Source organism: Lepisosteus platostomus, chromosome 1 (genome assembly GCF_059453375.1).
Source record: "Lepisosteus platostomus isolate fLepPlt1 chromosome 1, fLepPlt1.hap1, whole genome shotgun sequence".
NCBI lineage: Eukaryota > Metazoa > Chordata > Actinopteri > Semionotiformes > Lepisosteidae > Lepisosteus > Lepisosteus platostomus.
In genome coordinates this window covers 69,844,763-69,861,845 of record NC_142611.1, presented here as the reverse complement: position 1 = coordinate 69,861,845, position 17,083 = coordinate 69,844,763, and the positions used below count along the sequence as shown (strand labels likewise).

The 17,083-nt window shown below is 43.7% G+C and overlaps 1 protein-coding gene across 6 annotated transcripts in view; it reads left to right on the top strand.

The window, feature by feature from the left end:
- The window catches only part of lima1a (LIM domain and actin binding 1a), a 34,506-nt gene that overhangs the window by 6,591 nt on the left and 10,832 nt on the right, over positions 1 to 17,083 (top strand). For 2 of the 6 annotated variants that reach the window (XM_088636126.1, XM_088636102.1), the window contains 3 exons: positions 3,643 to 3,786; positions 7,612 to 7,657; positions 12,904 to 13,368. In XM_088636126.1, the coding sequence (XP_088492252.1) occupies positions 3,665 to 3,786; positions 7,612 to 7,657; positions 12,904 to 13,368 (633 nt within the window). In that variant the 5' untranslated portion in view covers positions 3,643 to 3,664. Of the gene's footprint in view, positions 1 to 2,854; positions 2,900 to 3,639; positions 3,787 to 7,611; positions 7,658 to 12,903; positions 13,369 to 17,083 lie in introns of all 6 variants that reach the window. The other 4 variants (XM_088636093.1, XM_088636083.1, XM_088636119.1 and 1 more) reach the window with 3 other exon arrangements.

Genomic DNA, 17,083 nt, shown 5'->3' with positions numbered 1-17,083 from the left:
TGTCAATAATATAATTCAGGGGTGTAGTAAAACTGTAAGTCATAACAATCAAGAGCAACTTTGTATTAAAAGCCGAGTCCACTTAATGGAATCCTTACAGGCTGTTTTCAATGTTTTTGTTGACCAGGTTGGCAGGAGCCATGGTGTAACCTTTGAAATGTCCAGGAAGGTGCAGCGTGTTGCCCTGTATACTAATACAAGTGTATACTAATGCAAATAAAAAATGTAACCACTAAATTATCCCAGACATTTTTCAGATTCCACAGTGTTGAATATTAAAGCATTCAAGTCCGTATCAGTTAACAGAGGAATTTCTGAGACCCCCTGCGCAGTTCATCCGAGAAGGGCATGAATTGGCTACTAGACAGTTCAAAGAGTGGAGTCTTACGTTTCTGTAACCCCTCCCTGCAGGATCAAATTGAATGCCGTCAGCTGGAGAGTGAGGTGTGTTTGTGTGCACAGAGTCAATAGAAAAGGAGCCACACAACACACACATCTAATCTGACGATCAAAGTCCTTCATGCATAATGCTGAGCTCAGGAGCATTCATTCATCATTGTTGGGGAATGGTGTAAAAACAAGAAGGCTGGACACAGTATCTTCGTGAAAAAAAAAGAAAAAAACAGTTGTTCCTGATCTTCCAGCTATGTTCAATCATTGTACAGTATTACACAGACAGTGACTGTTCTATTGTAATGGTTTAATACTCTAAATTTAGTCCATATGGCGCACTGCACAGTAAAAATAATCAAAATGCTTACAGTTCACGTGGAGTATTACACAGCCCAGTTAGAGCACTGTACAGGTATGTACATTTGCAGTATTATTGAAACAGCCCAGTTGCAATATTTATTCCTCACATGTAATTCATCTCTTGTTGGTGGAACATAACAGAAGATGGAAATGTTTGCATTATAATAAAAATCAAGTGCACTTTGTCATCAATTACATGAACTTTCTAAACCACCGTAAAATTCACAATCATTGTCAATCAAAAGCATGACTGCTTTCATGTTTTTTGCTGATCATTGTCTGCTGGGCAGTTTTTATAAAATGCAAATAATTTGTTTTCTATATTTTTCAGATTTGGCTTTGGGGTGACTCCTAGTGAACCGCCTTTGCCTTTAACTGCATTAGACTGGCCACTTTCAATTAAAGGAAAATTAATTCTGTACAGGAGCAAGCACTCCTGACACCTGGCAAACACTAATCCATTTTGCAGGTTATCGGACTGGTTACGCCTATTGAAGCACACACCTTTTCAGTGGCTTATCGACATACTCGATTCCCTTGTTCTGGATGTCTGTTCTTGGGGTTATTGATCGTGTGCTTTCAGTGCTTGTTAAAACCCTGCCTGCTTTACTGTCTATTATATTCCCTCTGCATATAGGAAGCATCTTGCTGTGCTTTCATATTTAAGTCTCAGAATGATAATGCTGTCTCAACACACACCGTTCATTCTTGCCCAGTTTAACCTGGTATAATAATAATTCTTTACACTTATATAGCACTTTTCTGGACACTCCACTCAAAGAGCTTTACAGGTAATGGGGTTCCCCTCAACCAACTGGATGATGCAACAGTAGCCAAAGTGCACCAGTACCTCACCAGACAGCAGATCTCAGTGGGGAGGAGAGCAGAGTGAATGTTCAGAGATGGGGATTATTAGGAGGCCATGATTGGAAAAGGCAAGTGGGAAATTTGGCCAGGATGCCGGGGTAAAACCCTCACTCTTTTCGTGAAACAAACTGGGATTTTAAATGACCACAGTGTGTCAGGATCTCAGTTTTATGTCTCATCTGAAGGACAGTGCCTTTTTACAGTGTTCCCATTACTGTACTAGAGCATTAGGACCCACAGAGACCACAGGGTGAGCACCCCCCTACTGGCCCCACCAGCACCCATTCCAGCAGCAACCTTAGTTTTCTCCGGGAGGTCTCCCATCCAGGTACTGACCAGGCTCACACCTGCTGACCTTCAGTGGGCTGCCAGTTGTGAGTTGCAGGGTGACATGGCTGCAGGCTGGTTAAACCAGAGTTAGTGGAGCATCTGTTAGGTCTTTAATGCTATTTTCTACCTGACAGTTTTTTTTCATGTGGGTACAGGGGTAAAGATGACCAGCTGCTTGTGCATATGCTTGGATGTGATAGTAGAAACATTACCACCATGCTGAAGTTCTGTGCAGCCCTACTGTCACAAACACTACATTAAAACCATAAATTGTCACTCACGATGTTAATTTAACAAGCGAAGTTTGGTACAAGTGCTCTATTGAAGGATCTCGATCTAAGTGATACCGTGTTCATCAGACACTTCACTGCATATTTTGTCATGCTGAAAATTATTTAATGGTTCACTAAGATTATTCAGGACCATATGGGGGGACAGAGCTGCACTGGAATGGAAGTACCAACTTCCATGGATTATGTACTGAGCGGTACTTTGTAGAAATGACGTCAATTTATTGCGATAGGTAAATGCTTTGTGAAAGCTTCATGTGATTCCCACTGGCCTGGTGACTCAAGAGCCATATTCCATCCCTGCCCCTGTGTTGTATTGCTCTACCTTGGCGAAACTGTCCATCATCATCATGATTACTGGGTCTCTGTTGCCAACCTCACCATCACCACAGAGCAGCACCCTCTTGTTCTAATAGCTCTGTGGAAATCGGAGATAAGGCAGACAAGGGAAGTAGTTCAGGTGGGTAGCTGTGTCAGCATGCGTGGGAGGCTGCAAAGGAACAAGTAATAGGTTGCTTCAGGTCACACCTGAAGAAGGCTCCATGGCCGAAACGTTGTGTTTTCTTTTTTCTTTTTTTCAGCATGGAATAAACCTATTACTTGTTCCTTTGCAGACAAGGGAAGTTCCCCCAGCCTGCTGCTGCCTTGGATTCGCTTGGGTCAGGTTATCATTTGGTCATCATAGTTCTCAGTGTGTCTTCCTCTTAATTGCTCTCTGCCTAAAACTCTTGTCGCTATTCTTTTGTCTTTTGCTGTATTTTTTCTCTCTCTCTCTGTATGTGTTTGTTGTTCTGTCCTGACATATTGTCCTACTTTCAGAGCGATTGAGCCGAAACCTATTTGATTACATCACACATTATGTGAGAAGTGGCAAATCCTGTAGTTAAAATGTATCGTCCTTTTGAGCAGGTTGATTACTTAGCATTACAGCAGAGAGGTTTCCAAATCCATTTTCAGCCTCCAGTGTGAAATGAAGCGCTTCTTCGTTCTGAGTCCTTGTGTGATATCTGTGCTCACTGCTGCTCTCCAAATGATCCTTGCAAATATTACTGCAAGAAACTGCTCTCTCATCTGTGATGAGAGTGAGTCAGCACTGGGCTCAACATGCTTTTGTCAGGGCTGCTTCAGTGCTTCTTTTTGGCTAATTTATTCTTTTTATCACGCAGTAGAGAGGGAGAATCTGTTCCAAACACTAAAACAGTGACTAGAATTAACATGCATGTTCTTTCCAAGCGAAACAGCAAGGGCAGCAGGATAGTAGGGGTCTCCTGTTACAATTACAGTTTTCAGTTATGTATATTGTGCAGTTTAATTGAACAGTTTCCTTGAATGATTCCGAAACAGCGGTACACAGTAAGACTTTCTCGTCAGCCTTCTGAAAGCCGATGTCTGCCCCCAGCAGGTAGTTGGCAAGCAGGCGAGAGATGGCAGCCAGTCCCTTCAGCCGGCGTCAGTGGGCCTCCCAGTCCCTCCGCGTCACAGCCAAGGAGCTCTCTCTGGTCAGCACCCGCAGCAAAGGCAATGCCATTGCAGAGAAATTCTCCAAGTAAGCCTCGCTCCAGCCGCCCACACAGACAGACACCCCTCGTTCTTCGCTCACAGATTAGCAGGCATACACTTTTTTGTGACTGCACCGCAATTATCCGAAGAGATGCACTGCTCACAGAGGAGCAGACGGAGCCGCCTCTCTGTCTGAGCGCCGGGAGCACACAGCAGGGCCACGCGCTCTCCTGCACACTGATGAAGCTCTGAGACAGCGCAGCTTTCTCTGTGTGGGGGGAAAAGGGAGACGCTACCTGGCAGCTTGTGAATGCTTTCAAGCCGAGCACTCGGTCTTGCAGATCTTGAGTCAGCTCCAGCGCTCTGTTCCACTCTGTCTTCTCATTTCTGTGACGGGGCAATGGCTTTTCCAGTTGGCTCAGGAGGTGAAACAGCTGTCATATATTAAACTACGTGCCAACAACCTACATATTTCCTACGTGGCAGCCAGAAAGGCGAGCAGAAAACACCCTAAAGCACTGATGCTCAGTAGCTGTACTCTTTGCCCATTTATAATTAGAACATTTTTTTTCTGATAGCACTTGTGCTTGGTTAAAGGGGAAACTGCAATGTTTTTTTTTCATATCTGGGGGTTAGAAAGAATCAGCACTGATGCGTGCGTTTCAAAGTGCTATAAAAGTAAAATGTGCACAGTAATTTGTAAAACGTCCAATTTACGTCACAAGATAGACAAAATTTCCAGGTATGCGCAGTGCCATTTTCTGCAACGAGGCAACAAAACTTCCGGTGATGTGTAAACATTGTTCCCTATGATGTTGAAAGCAAGCAGGCTTGTGAATACATCTCTTTTAATCCAACAGAAATATTGCTTTCGATTTTGAGACAGTTTTGCATGCAGATCACGTTGGAATATTTCTGTGGTGAAATGTCTGCTGCACAATCTTTATTTATTCGCTCCAACATCACATGACATTAGTCATTACGGAGACTAGTGAGCAGGAAGGGCCACATCACATGGCAGTTCTTGGGAACTCGAATCTGAGTTGCCTCAACATGGCACCTTACAGTACTTCCACAAAGTTCACAGTTTTGTGCTTAATTTGAAATTTGTAATTTTTTTCAATAATGTCAATGTTTATTTTGTTACCGAAATCTAATAACCCATCTGAGAAATATCGACTGCAGTTCCCCTTTAAAGGTACTGTTTGGATCAGAAACCATTGAAAAGACACTGACAAAAATAGGCCATTCAGCCAATTGTCCTTATTTATTCAATTTCATTTCTCTGAAAAAATGTGCATTAGCATCACCCTTGCAGTTAGACCTCCCCACATTATACACAAATTGAATAAAATAAAAAGATCACAAATATGCCTTTTGTCGTCTATTCCAGTGGTTTTTCAACGCTGGTCCCAAGTTTTCTGGTTTTTGGTCCAGCTGTCTCAATCACAGGCTAATTGATTTCAATTCTCTATTATAGATGTGTTTTTAATTATCCTTTCAGCTCCTGAAAAACTGAATGAGATTTGTTGTTGGAATTAATTAACTCTGTGCTAACTAGTGAGTGTCAGGATCTCGTTCAGATGTTCAAGCTGAAAACTAATTGACTGGAAAAAAAACATGCTGTTTCATTCTCACCTGTAGCTGTTCACCAACAACTAATCACTTGTTAAGAGCTGTTTATTCAGAGATTTGGAAGCAAGTTCTTAATTAGCACAGTTGAGATGAGACTGAATGAAGATCTGTTTGCTGAAGTTGATGGAAACAAGGACTGAGTGCAAAAAAGAATCCAAACAGACGTGCTGATTAATTACATGCGTCAATTGACACTGGAGATGAAGGGCCCAGCTGGAATGAAAACAAGCGCACACAGCAGTCCCCAGGATAATACCAGGAGCTGCTCCTCTCTCTGGTTTCTGTCTCTCCAGCAGCACACGCTGTCTTTACTTTCTCTCACCATCTCCTGCATCCCCTTCTTTGCCTTTGTCCTCTTTCACTTTGCGCCAGAGTGCCTGTGATCTCATCCCAAACTCGTTCTTCCAGTTTTTCAAAACTCTTCTCTTCCTTTGGTGTGGGTGTGTGAAGAGAGGTTATGAGGAGGGTGCTGGGTTGACATTTTTCACTCGGCACATTGGGAGACAGTGGCATTGTTGTCCTGAAGGTTTTTCCAGCAGCTCCGCATTTCTAATTAGTAACTTGGCTGTGTGGCAGCATGTTGGATTGTTATGGTGATTGTTGACTGTGTCTTGAAGACGACCAGGGAGCTGAGCCTGTATCCAGGGAGCCACTGGGCCATCTTTCTTGATTGGCACAAATGACATCAAAATCGCATTCATATCAAAAACATTATCATCCACCCATTTTCTGACCGCTTTATCCAATACAGGGTTTTGGGGAGATCTGTATCTCAGCAAGCAGTGGGCGCAAGGCAGGATACATCCTGGCAAAAGCTAGGGTGTGCTAGGGCACACAGTTTTCCCAGAAGCTAGTCTTTGCACTGTGGGAGGAAACCGGAGCACCCGGAGGAAACCCACACAAACATGGGAAGAACATACAAACTCCACTCAGATAGTACCACAGGAATTGAACCCAGGGCCCCAGCGCTATGAGCCAGCTTTGCCTGTGCCTTGTCCAGCTTGCTGTGGGCTGACCTCTTGCTTCATCTCCCAGTCAAGATCCCGGAACCTCTCTGGCTTGGTTCCTCCTCATTTTCATTCCCGACTGCAAACCTCACAGGTCTGACCCTGCAGAATGGAGACCCCCCAGGATTCTGTCATGGGATCTCGCTCTCCAGCTGCCCATTTTTTTCCTCCATGATCTCGGCTTGACTGTGGCCCCGCCTGTGCGTGGGTTCGAGTGCCCACCTTGTATTCATCACAATCTCCCTGAGAGCTGAGTCATTACACAAACACCTTGTGCTTTAGGTCCTTGCGCACAGGACTCTGGAAGATGAGACGTCAGCTTTAGAAAATCATAAGAGAGCTCAGGTCTCCCATGTGGGCTTGTTCCCTGCTGTTGCATGGCAGGTCGAATCCCAGGACCTACTGCAGATTGAATTAACCTTTATTGTCCCTAAGGGAAAGTGTCTTGCATATCAAGAGCTCATAACACATAACTTATATGACAATAGTACAACATGGCAGCAGTACAATATCATAGTACAAAACATTTAACAACATTGCTCGGTCAGATCTCAGTCCAGTGTCATTAGAGTAAAAACACACAGATAGCTGGTAAGGTGTCATGCTACAGGTGCTCAGTACTTGAAGCGCTCTGGAAGCTCCAGTGGGTATGTTGTCCAGAAAGAGGGCTCGAGGGTTCGCGCACCAGCAGCTGACTCAGCCTGGGTCTCATTTCCCCTCAAAGGAACACTTCTACTGGCAATCTCTGTGACATTTCCATCTGCAGATCATTTTTATTTTTAGTAAAGAGTGCAAGGCGGGTAACATGACTTCCCATGTCTTTGTGGGTGTATTTTCTCATTTCTTTAATTAACAGGATTTGAGCAAACGGTAGTTCATTGTTTCATCAATATTTCCAATTCACCTGACAACACTTAACTGCAATCTGAGTGTTCCACCAGTAGATGGCGCCATAGTTGATTATAGGATTTTTTTGTTGTTGACTACTCTCTTTACTAGAATACTTATTCATTAGATGCAGGGTGCAGCTTTTATTTAATATTACTGTATATTTCACAGTCTCCCTGCATGTGATTTTTTCATTACCCTTAAAGCATATTGTGCCATAGGATAGGGAGAAATGGTGTCTATACTACCAGCTCGCTAATGTAATAACACAGATATGGATGAAGAGTGGGCTCCCCCTTATCAGGGCCCCAGCCTCACTCTGTTCGCCCTGTCTTCCACAGGTACCAGAAGGCTGCTGAAGAAGCGAGCACAGAGAAAAAGAAACATGTGAGTATCTATTCCCTCCTGCCGGTTCGAGAGTGGCATTGCTGCCAACAACACATATTTTGTCTTTTGGGAAATAAGGTGGAAGTCATAAATGTAGAAGAGGACAAGGACACCAGTTTCTCATTTAGCATTTTCATTTTTCCTCCTTTTTGGTTTTGTTTCACCATCAGTCCCCTAGGTGGTGGTGTTGCTTGTGAAAAAGGGTGGGTCTCCCTTTCTCCTCCATTAACCCTGTTCTGTGTTACTAGCTCCATGGCTCATTGGTTTTGTTAACCCACTCTAAGACTTCAACTACTGAGAAATATTCCTAGACAGAATTATGACCATAATCCTGATAACAGTGAATGGATCAGTATATCGATATTTCTAAAATAATACCCCACTGATGGCATTTAATTTTGTCTAGTGCACACAGGCTGCACAAACAAAAAATTGAAACAAAATGACAACCACAAAGCCTGAAGAGACTATTTGTGAAATAGATACATTGTTTTTATCTGCTACACACTAGAGCAATTAAATTAAAAGGGCAAACCGAACAGTGGAATGTGTAGTTAAAATGTAGGTTTCACAGAAATATCATGTGTCACTAGTAAGACCCAAAAAGATTTTGCTGTTTTGGAATTAGTCCAGGGAACAGCCTGGATTTCCTGGCTTCAAAGAAATGACCTATAGAAACATGCTAAAGAAACTGAAAGTTTTTAGTCTTGAACAGAGAAGACTATGAGGGGAATTGATTCAGTATTCAGAAGTCTTAGAATCATTAAGAATGGAGAACAGGAAGTATTTTTTACACAAAGGGTTGTGGGAGTATGGAACAAGCTACCTAGTTATGTTGTTAAATTCATTACCCTATGTGAACCGCTGGATGAGATCTTTGGATTAATTAGTTACTAAGACCCAAATGAACTAGAAATATTGAATCAACCCTTCTTCATTATGAACATTTATATGTTCTTTTGTCACGTTTTAACGTGCATTAAGTCCCTTACCCCGTACACACACAAAACGTATTACCACGCAACATCAGACCTATCATTCCCTCTTCATTGTTCTTCATATTATTGCCATCTTTCAGTCTTCTTATTCCTCCTGTTTCACGTGGCAATTCTCTTTCTGTCTCTCTTTCTCCCTATCTCTTTGTATCTCTGTCTTTTAGTACACTCCCAAATCCCTTGCCAGTGCTTGGCAAGTTAGTTAAAGCCATTGGGCAGCCAGTCAGCTACTAATCCTTATTTAGACTCTTTAATCTCAGGTAATTCTCCTTTTGTTTTGTATAACTGCTCCAATTACAGTCCATCTGTTTGGTCAGATTTGAGTAGATGACAGACAGTGACCAGGCAGTCATGCAGCACTAGAATGTGCAGTTATCACGCTGAATAAGACAAGGAGTAAAAGTAGTATTTGCCAAGGGCCACCACAGTGGATTTGAAGGGAGGGGTGTTCTGGTGTTTCCTGTGAGGTAGGTCCAAGTGTTGGCTGTGCTTATTTAACAATAAGGTTAATAGTTCTCATACAACAAAGCGGTTCTTGGGTGCAGTTCAAATGGGGGTGGGACGATGATGATTTATTCATTTTGTTTCTTATTTTCTGTGTTTCCGTTGCAGATTAAATCAGTTTTATGAGAAAGTCATATTTTGGTTTAGTCTGAGTTTCTGATAAACATTTGAATGTTTAGCTCCCCATTAAGAAAGCATGAGATAAAAATTCAATTCCACTACATTGTGTCTTTGTTCTTCTTGTTAGAACTTGTCTTTGCTGAAACCACATTCTGGGAAGGTGAAAAACTTGTTCTTGGAAAACCCGTAGGAGGTTGAGCAGTGTGTTCCAATCATTCAGCTTGGTCTGAAATTATGTTTTTGCCACCGTTGATGTCTTTGGTGTGGGTATAGATAGATTCTTCTGGAAGTATGGCCAGGCCACCCTGCTTTCACCCAGTCTCAGTCTAGAGGGGCCTACTAACAGACGGTGATCCAATCCTACATTGTAACACGCTGCTTGTAAACTGCTCACAGTCTGAGATTGTTGGCTAAATCGGTTATTGTGCATCAGTAGAGCATAAACAAGTTTCAATTTTTTAAATAAAAAACAAAGTCTGGCCACAGTCCAAAGAACTGGATAACGGAAACTGCACTGTTGCACTCTGGTGTTCACAGGGGCTGCCCGTATCTTTACTGTCAGTACTGTCTAGCCTTCCGTTTTCTCTCAAAGGGAAGATAAAATGTGTAGAGAACAGTTGTGATTTTCAAGAACCTGGAAGAAACGATTGATGCAAGGACCGCATGGCTTAAACCGCTGACTGAGCAGAACAGAAAACCTGATTCTCATTAATTTAATTAGGGTTTTAATATGAATTTACTGGGAAATTGCTATAGAGGTATTGTACAATTTAAAATCCAGGTCAAATGCAGCACATCAATACACCACACCAGTACCTGTCAACAAAAAGAAGTCTGCAGATGCTTCTTAAACCTGCCAAGTTTTTCCAAACCTCTGATGTTTTTATTACCAGCCCAAAACAGCAGAAGAAAATGCATCTTGTGTAGACTAAGTGCTGACAAACTCGGAATAGGCTGGGAGAAGGCATTCCTCTCTCATGTGACTTGATAAATCGAAGAAACATGCGCAGCACAGTGGCCGCAGAAGAGAGAGAGACGGTCTGCACTCTGAATGAGACGGAAAGTACCTAGGAAAGCAGTTTATGGGAGGAGTTTGCAGGAGGGGAAGTGAACCCGTCTCTGTGAGGATTCAAAGGAATGGAATTAAGATGTATTTAAACGTGTATGTGCAAAGCTTGTTTTCAATTAATGGCAGAAAAATGTTTCTCTGCAGTATTTTGCTCATGCAGTTTCTGTTACACTTAGTCTTGTAACTGGCTGGCTATTCTGTAGTGACTTTAACTGAGCATCATTTCAAGAATGTTTTTGGATTTCTCAGTGTAGCTAGTCGAGGCCAATTGATTAAAATCATTACAAATTAGTGTATCCTGAGTTTATTTCAGTTATCTTTACTAGTTGTATTTATGATTAGTCCACATATGTATGACCTTGTCCCATTTCAGTTTCTCTTCTCATATGGTACGTTTGGTACTGTAGAAGACCTATTTTCTTTACAAGCTGCCTTGTATATAAAGAAGTTAGAGCTGCCCTCAACATATTAAGGGTGTGATTTTCTAGTTTCAATGCTCTGGAGAACATCAGCTGTATAGCCTGTCAGCCATGGTTTCAGACCTAGAAATGTTCAAAAGTGGCCAGTTAAGGCACTGTCTAAATATCCTCCCGTTTTCCCTTTACAAACTCACTCATCCTCTTCAGAAAATATTTTGCCACTCCATGTTTCTTCACAAGTTCGAAACCCCAACCAGAAATGAGAGTGAAAAGTGTTGGTCAGGAACTCTTGGGTTCCGCATAAACGTTCGGCGACTCCGATGCTCCAGGAGGGGACAGTTCGGCAGGACGTGCAGAGGCAGCCGTTTTCTGTAGTGCCCGAGGAGAGAAGTTCACCGAGTTCTTGGTCGAGCTGCTCTGGTGAAGCAGCTGGCCAGATAGCAGATACAGGTACCACTAGCCCCGGTCTAGATTGGACAGCATGCGTGCGAGCGAGCGCAGGTGTTTCTTTTCCCCGGTTCCATTTCTGTTCCTTTTATTTCCCGAAAGACTGAAGCAGCCAGTCAACAAAGAGTTAAACAGCCCCAGAATTTATCATTTCCTGCTTTCTAGTTTCCTGGATTTTTCTTTCCCTCTCCCCCCCTTTCTGTCCCGGCCCGAGGGGGCTGGGCTCGTTTGTACATGTAGCACTGCTAACTGGAAACATCTGGGAGTGCTCTATCATTCCGAGGAGCAGAGAAAGAGAGGCCAGCAAGCTGCCGGGACCCAACTAAGGTTGTTTCACTTTGTCCTTTTTTTCCACCTTTTTCACTGTCATTTAACAGCCTCCTGTATCTGGAAAGAAAATGTGTTTTTTCCTTTCTGGGCTGTTCTGTTTTTATGTGTGTCTGCTTCTGTGCCTTTAACTGTTAAAACATGGGGTTTCTGGTCATGGGTAAAATTGGGCAGAGTAGTAGGAAATCGAGGTGTACAGTATATTTAGGTAGTGCTTTGACTGTCCCCGGTAACTGTAATCTGATCAGTCCAGTTGCCAAAGGTTATTTTTAGCAGTGGTGTAAAAAGTACTTTCAGGGTTTCTGAAGCGGATTAAATTATTCTTGTTCAAATATACGTTTATATATAATCATGATGTTGCTGCAGTTTCCTTTTTTTATTATAAATGCTCTCTTGAACATTGCAGAGCAGATTCTTTCAGGTTCCTCAGCAGTAGGGAGGGCTGTGTCCAGAATGAGTGGAAACTGCTCCACAGCTCTACTGCAGAAACATTCTTCAGGGTCCGATCTGCATGAACACATATCATTCTGTCCTGTCTTTGTCTTTTTAAAACGGCTGATCTAGTATTTCAGACACGCAGCATACTTTCATTTTACTTTATATTTTGTACACCTCTGTCTCCAAGCCTGTGAAAGTTGGTCTGATTTTGTGTATCTTCTTGTTACGTTTCTCTGATAGTGACCCAACTACATTAATGTCTTTTACTGAGATGAAAATGATTCTCAAGATCAGCCAATTCATTATGACAAGGTATCAACCTTGTTTCATGTGAAATAAAGGCTGCTATAACCTGACTAGCCAATGGACTACAATGGGCAGGACTGCACTTACAGCACGCCAGCAAAAGGTTTCTTTAAATCTTTCTCTTGGCCAGCACATTTCCGTGCTTTCCACGCAACTCTAATAATGGGAACTCGTGGAAGCAATTTATTAATAAAAATTTGTCTGATTTCAGTAGTGTGCAGGGTTCAGTTAAAATGAGCATGCAGTTTGTTACAAAACTGCATCGCTGTGTACCTCACTAATTTGAGGATGGCAAATGAAACCACAGAATTAACGAAGTGCTCCTGTATGTCGCCATTAATGACTGCTGTGATCGTTTTATAGGGCGGATCTTGTAACTTAAATTCACCGGGGTGTCGTTGGGTAGTCGGAAAGATTTTAACAAGCTTTGGAAAGACAGTCCATGCGCCAGCACAGAGCTGTGCTATGTAGAAGCGTAACCGAATCTGAACTGGAATACACCAAACCGATAGCATCAGGATTTGGGATGCCCTGCAGGGCGGTTTGAGATGATGCTTAGAGAGGTGACGGTGATGTTGCACCCGCGAGCTCCTGACCAGCGGCGCCCCTCTCTTCCTGCAGGGCATCGACACCCTCCCGCCCTCCTTTCGGAAGGGGAACCTGAGTGTGCTGAAGAAGAGGTGGGAGCAGCAGCCGGCCACGCACGACCCGCCGCCGCCGCCCACGCCCCCGAGCACCGCGCCCCGGGCCCGACCCTGCGCCAGGCCCGACCCAGCCCAGAGCCCACCGGGGGAGTCGCGCAGCAGCCAGGACAGCGCCGGGAGGCCCAAGTCACCCGGTTCGGCACTCGTCCCTGGCAGCCGCTTCCGGTACCCGAGTGAGGGAGAGAGGGCCGGAGGAAGAGAGGAGCAGGAGGACGACGCGGCCATGGAGAGGAAGCTGTGGAGGCAGAACGATGGCGCCGACAGCGAGAGCACGGTAGCAGGCACCACCTCCCCTGGGGGCAGCGTCCACATCGAGAAGCCCAGCGTGCCCCTCAACAGCCTGAAGAGGCTGTTCGAGAAGGGAGAGAGCACACAGGGCAAGGTAGTTGTTCACCTTTTTCGTTGTCTTCTTCTTCGGCTTTGTTTTCCTCGTCTTCATAAGCTGGACACTCAACCCTTTGGACAATAAGCACCACCCAGACAAAGTGAAAGTACAAAGGTTTCCCTACCGTAGTTTATTCGCCTGGCACTTTTATCCAAAGTGACGTACATCCGTATCTATTTATACAGCTGGACATTTTAGTGAAACGGTTTGGGTGAAGCACCTTGCTCAAGGATACAATAGCACTGACCCCCACCTGTGATTTGAAACCACAAGAGTTACAGGCTCAGATGTTCTCTCAGCCTTCTGCATGAGCATCTGCAATAAACTGTGCATTATGCTCAGTGCCTCAAAGTGAGTTAGTGCTGTGCTTGTCTCCGTTCTATCTTTTAATCTTGTACTGAACCAGTTGGAAGGTTTATTCTATTCCGAAAGGCAAAGAAAAGAGACAATGTTTCAGCTGAAGCAGGACATTTACTAGAGCTCTTTGAGAGACTTACTTTACTCATCCCACCCATTATTTGACCCTATGACCTCCCAATCAGGAGTTAAGAAACCTAATTATTACTCCTCTCTGCTCCCACAACCCTAAACTTAAAAACAGGATGTGTGAATATGGCGTTGTTTTAATGTGTTCATATTTGAATGGGAGACAACTCTCTCACTAACTCAGGCGCCCCTCACATGCTCAGACGCTCTCACGCACTGAAGAGCACATTGAGGGTCTGTGCCACAGGCATCCCTCGTTTGTCTCAGGCCTGAGATGAGTCACAGAGGCTAGGGGGGTCACAGAATAAAAGAGGACTTATTCTCTCTCCCTCCTGCTTCTGCTGTGCTGGAGGGAGTGTCACCGGACCCAGTCCAGTGTGTCTACACACTGAGCAGAAGACTGGTGGTGTTTTCACCTCTGGCGACGAGGCAGAGGGTGTAGATACAAAAGGTCTGTGTCGGAACAGCGGGGCTTATTTCTCAGAGAAAACATCCAACTTTTCATCTGCACAGCTAAAGCCTTCTTACTGCTTCTCACTGAAATGAACATTCAATATATTTATATATAGAAAACTTTTTCCACGGTAACAAGAGACAATAGTTCTTTTTATTTATTCTTGGAAAAGACTCGGGATTTGGTTCCTGGTAATTAGTCCTGCCAAGGAAGACGGAGAGAGAGTGTGGGCTATGAAGCTGGAATAATTTAAACCTTTGTGTTTTAAACAGTATCCAATTCCTGGAACTTCAATAGAATGATCAGTTCCCCCATGTTCCAGATCTTTAGATGAGCTCGGCACTGTACTGAGATGATGTGTTTTCTGGTTCCATTCATGCTTGTTTTTAAAGGAATTTCTCATAGATGTATGATAAATGAACTTCACCTTAAAACGTTTCTTATATTCTGTATGAGTTCAAGTTTACAGTTCTTAATCCTGAAGACTTTCATTCACAAAAGTTCAACATTTTCCTTTTCCTTAACCCCACACGTTAAAACCCACCACTCCATCTGAAAGCCAGCAACAGCTGACCTGTTAGTGCCGGGGATGTCAGTACTTCACAAGAACCGAGGACTGCAAATTTGAGGAGACTTTTTCTGGCCATCGTTCTCATTTTCTTATCAATTGGTGTCAATCTAGTGATCTGCTGCCGCCATCTCCTTGAAGCACCTCCTCTGCTTCAGCGGTTTGGAAATCACACATCCTTTAAGCTGGCACCCATCACGTATCCCAAGATGTTTGCCTGATAGCAGAACAGATTGCATGAACATGTCTTTATTTTCGCAAGAGCCCGACTCCAGTCATGTGTGCCCTCGGAGGAGTGAGTCAGTTTCGGCGGTATTGGTGTGGTTAGGGTCTCTTTGGTTGAAGCCATGGGTTTCCCGTCTCCTCGTACTCCCAGCCACCCCCTCTGTGACATAGGCCGACCTGCCAGCTCACAGGAAGTGGGTCATGACTCGTCTGCCCTGAAGGAAATATGACGCCTGACTGTGCTGTGACCCCTCTCCCCTTTCTCTAAACCCGAGCGCCTGTTGTGCGCTGGTGGCTTCTTAGAGGGGTGATGTCACTGCTGGGGTATGTTCCTCATATGAATCAGTGCAGGGCTCAGACGTTCTTGGGTTTCTTTTTTTTTTCTTGCACTACGTTTCTGTTCCTTTTTCCATGAATTAGTGGTGATTGGCTGGCACGCTGTTGTGAAATAAGTTGATTTACCTGCACTCTTTCTCTCGTACTGTAGCTGGTGACAAGAGTGAATTTACGCAGAAGGGCTTCTATTCTCAGTAAATGTTCACATTTCAGTGGGGAATGTCCTCGTTCTCAAAATCTTCGGATATTCCCACTCTAGGCTGCATGTCTGGGCTTTTGTTTTGTTGTGCTGTACTGTAGTCAGTTGTGGTGTTATTTTTTTCAGTTCAATTAAAAAACAATCTCCTGTGTTCAGCCAAACATCTCTGCACACACCGAACTGTGATCCCAACCCTAAATGTACGCTATAACCCAAGGGTAGCTTCAGTTCTTAGCGTAACCCTGACTCTGAACGCAGCATCTTAATAGAGAGCTGCAGAATCTCTTTGGATTCTCGTTCTCTGAATAAAACTGGGGTGTGGGTAGTGGTGAGAGGTACAGAATCAATATGAGAAAAGTTCCCCATTTCTGCTTGTTGGGGCTGGGGTGGGGTATATGTGCTCATGTCTCTATTGTCAGCCTGTCTCTCCTCCCCCACACTCTGTTATCTCTTATACCATGGAAGGCCAGATACACTTACAGCGGAGGGGTATAGTGGACCACGGAATCGTGTTTAGAACATCAGAAATAAATTCTTGTGCTGGTGCTGATCATCCCAGGCACCTCAGCTTCGCTTTTCTACAACAGCCTTGTATTCACACCATTCAAAAGCAGCGATAGGTTCCCGTTGGTGCTTGGCTGGTATTTTCTGCTTCTCTCAGCAGTGTAACGTGTCTGCACTGGCATGTTTGGATGAGATGAAACTGATGATATGACTCGCTTCCCTGGAAGCTGCAGAATCGGTGCAATCAGAGAGAGCAAATTCAATTCATTTCATTATTGCAATGTCAACAAAGTTGATTGGAATTTTCTCCAGTGCGGCCAAGTTAAAAAAAAACAGCAAAAACAACAAAACACACATTAAACTTACACAAAAAACACGTATCACACAATATACAGAGTACATATTATGGAATCAATACAACGTCCAAAATCTGCATATTGAGGTGCCTAATAGCCTCTAGATTGGAGCTACTTCAGAACCAAACAGTATCACATTTAATATTTAAAAACTTCCTTCCCAAAAGGGAGAAGTATAAAAATGATCTGGTGGCGTGGATGGGGTCTGTGGAAACATTCTTAAGTGTCCGGTTGATGTGGCTGTCATAAACAGAAGCAACAGAGGCAAGATTGCATCTATGGAAGGTCTTGAATGCTGTACATATGACTCTTTCCAGCTGTTTCCTCTCTTGTTTCCTCGCTGTATTGCCATCAATTTTAATTCAGAATTAAAAGGAGCCTGCCAGATTAAATGATGATGTTGGAACAGAAGCTGGACCAATTTGCTTTTGAACCGGAAGACACTTTCAGTAGTTGCTTGCTATAGAAGTGGTAAGAAAATCTGATCTCTATGTCATTGAGTAGGAAACGTTAGCTGAGTCCTCATTAGGTCTCGTCACACTGAATCTCGTGGGTATTGCATTCCTCCAAATAATGTTAGCATG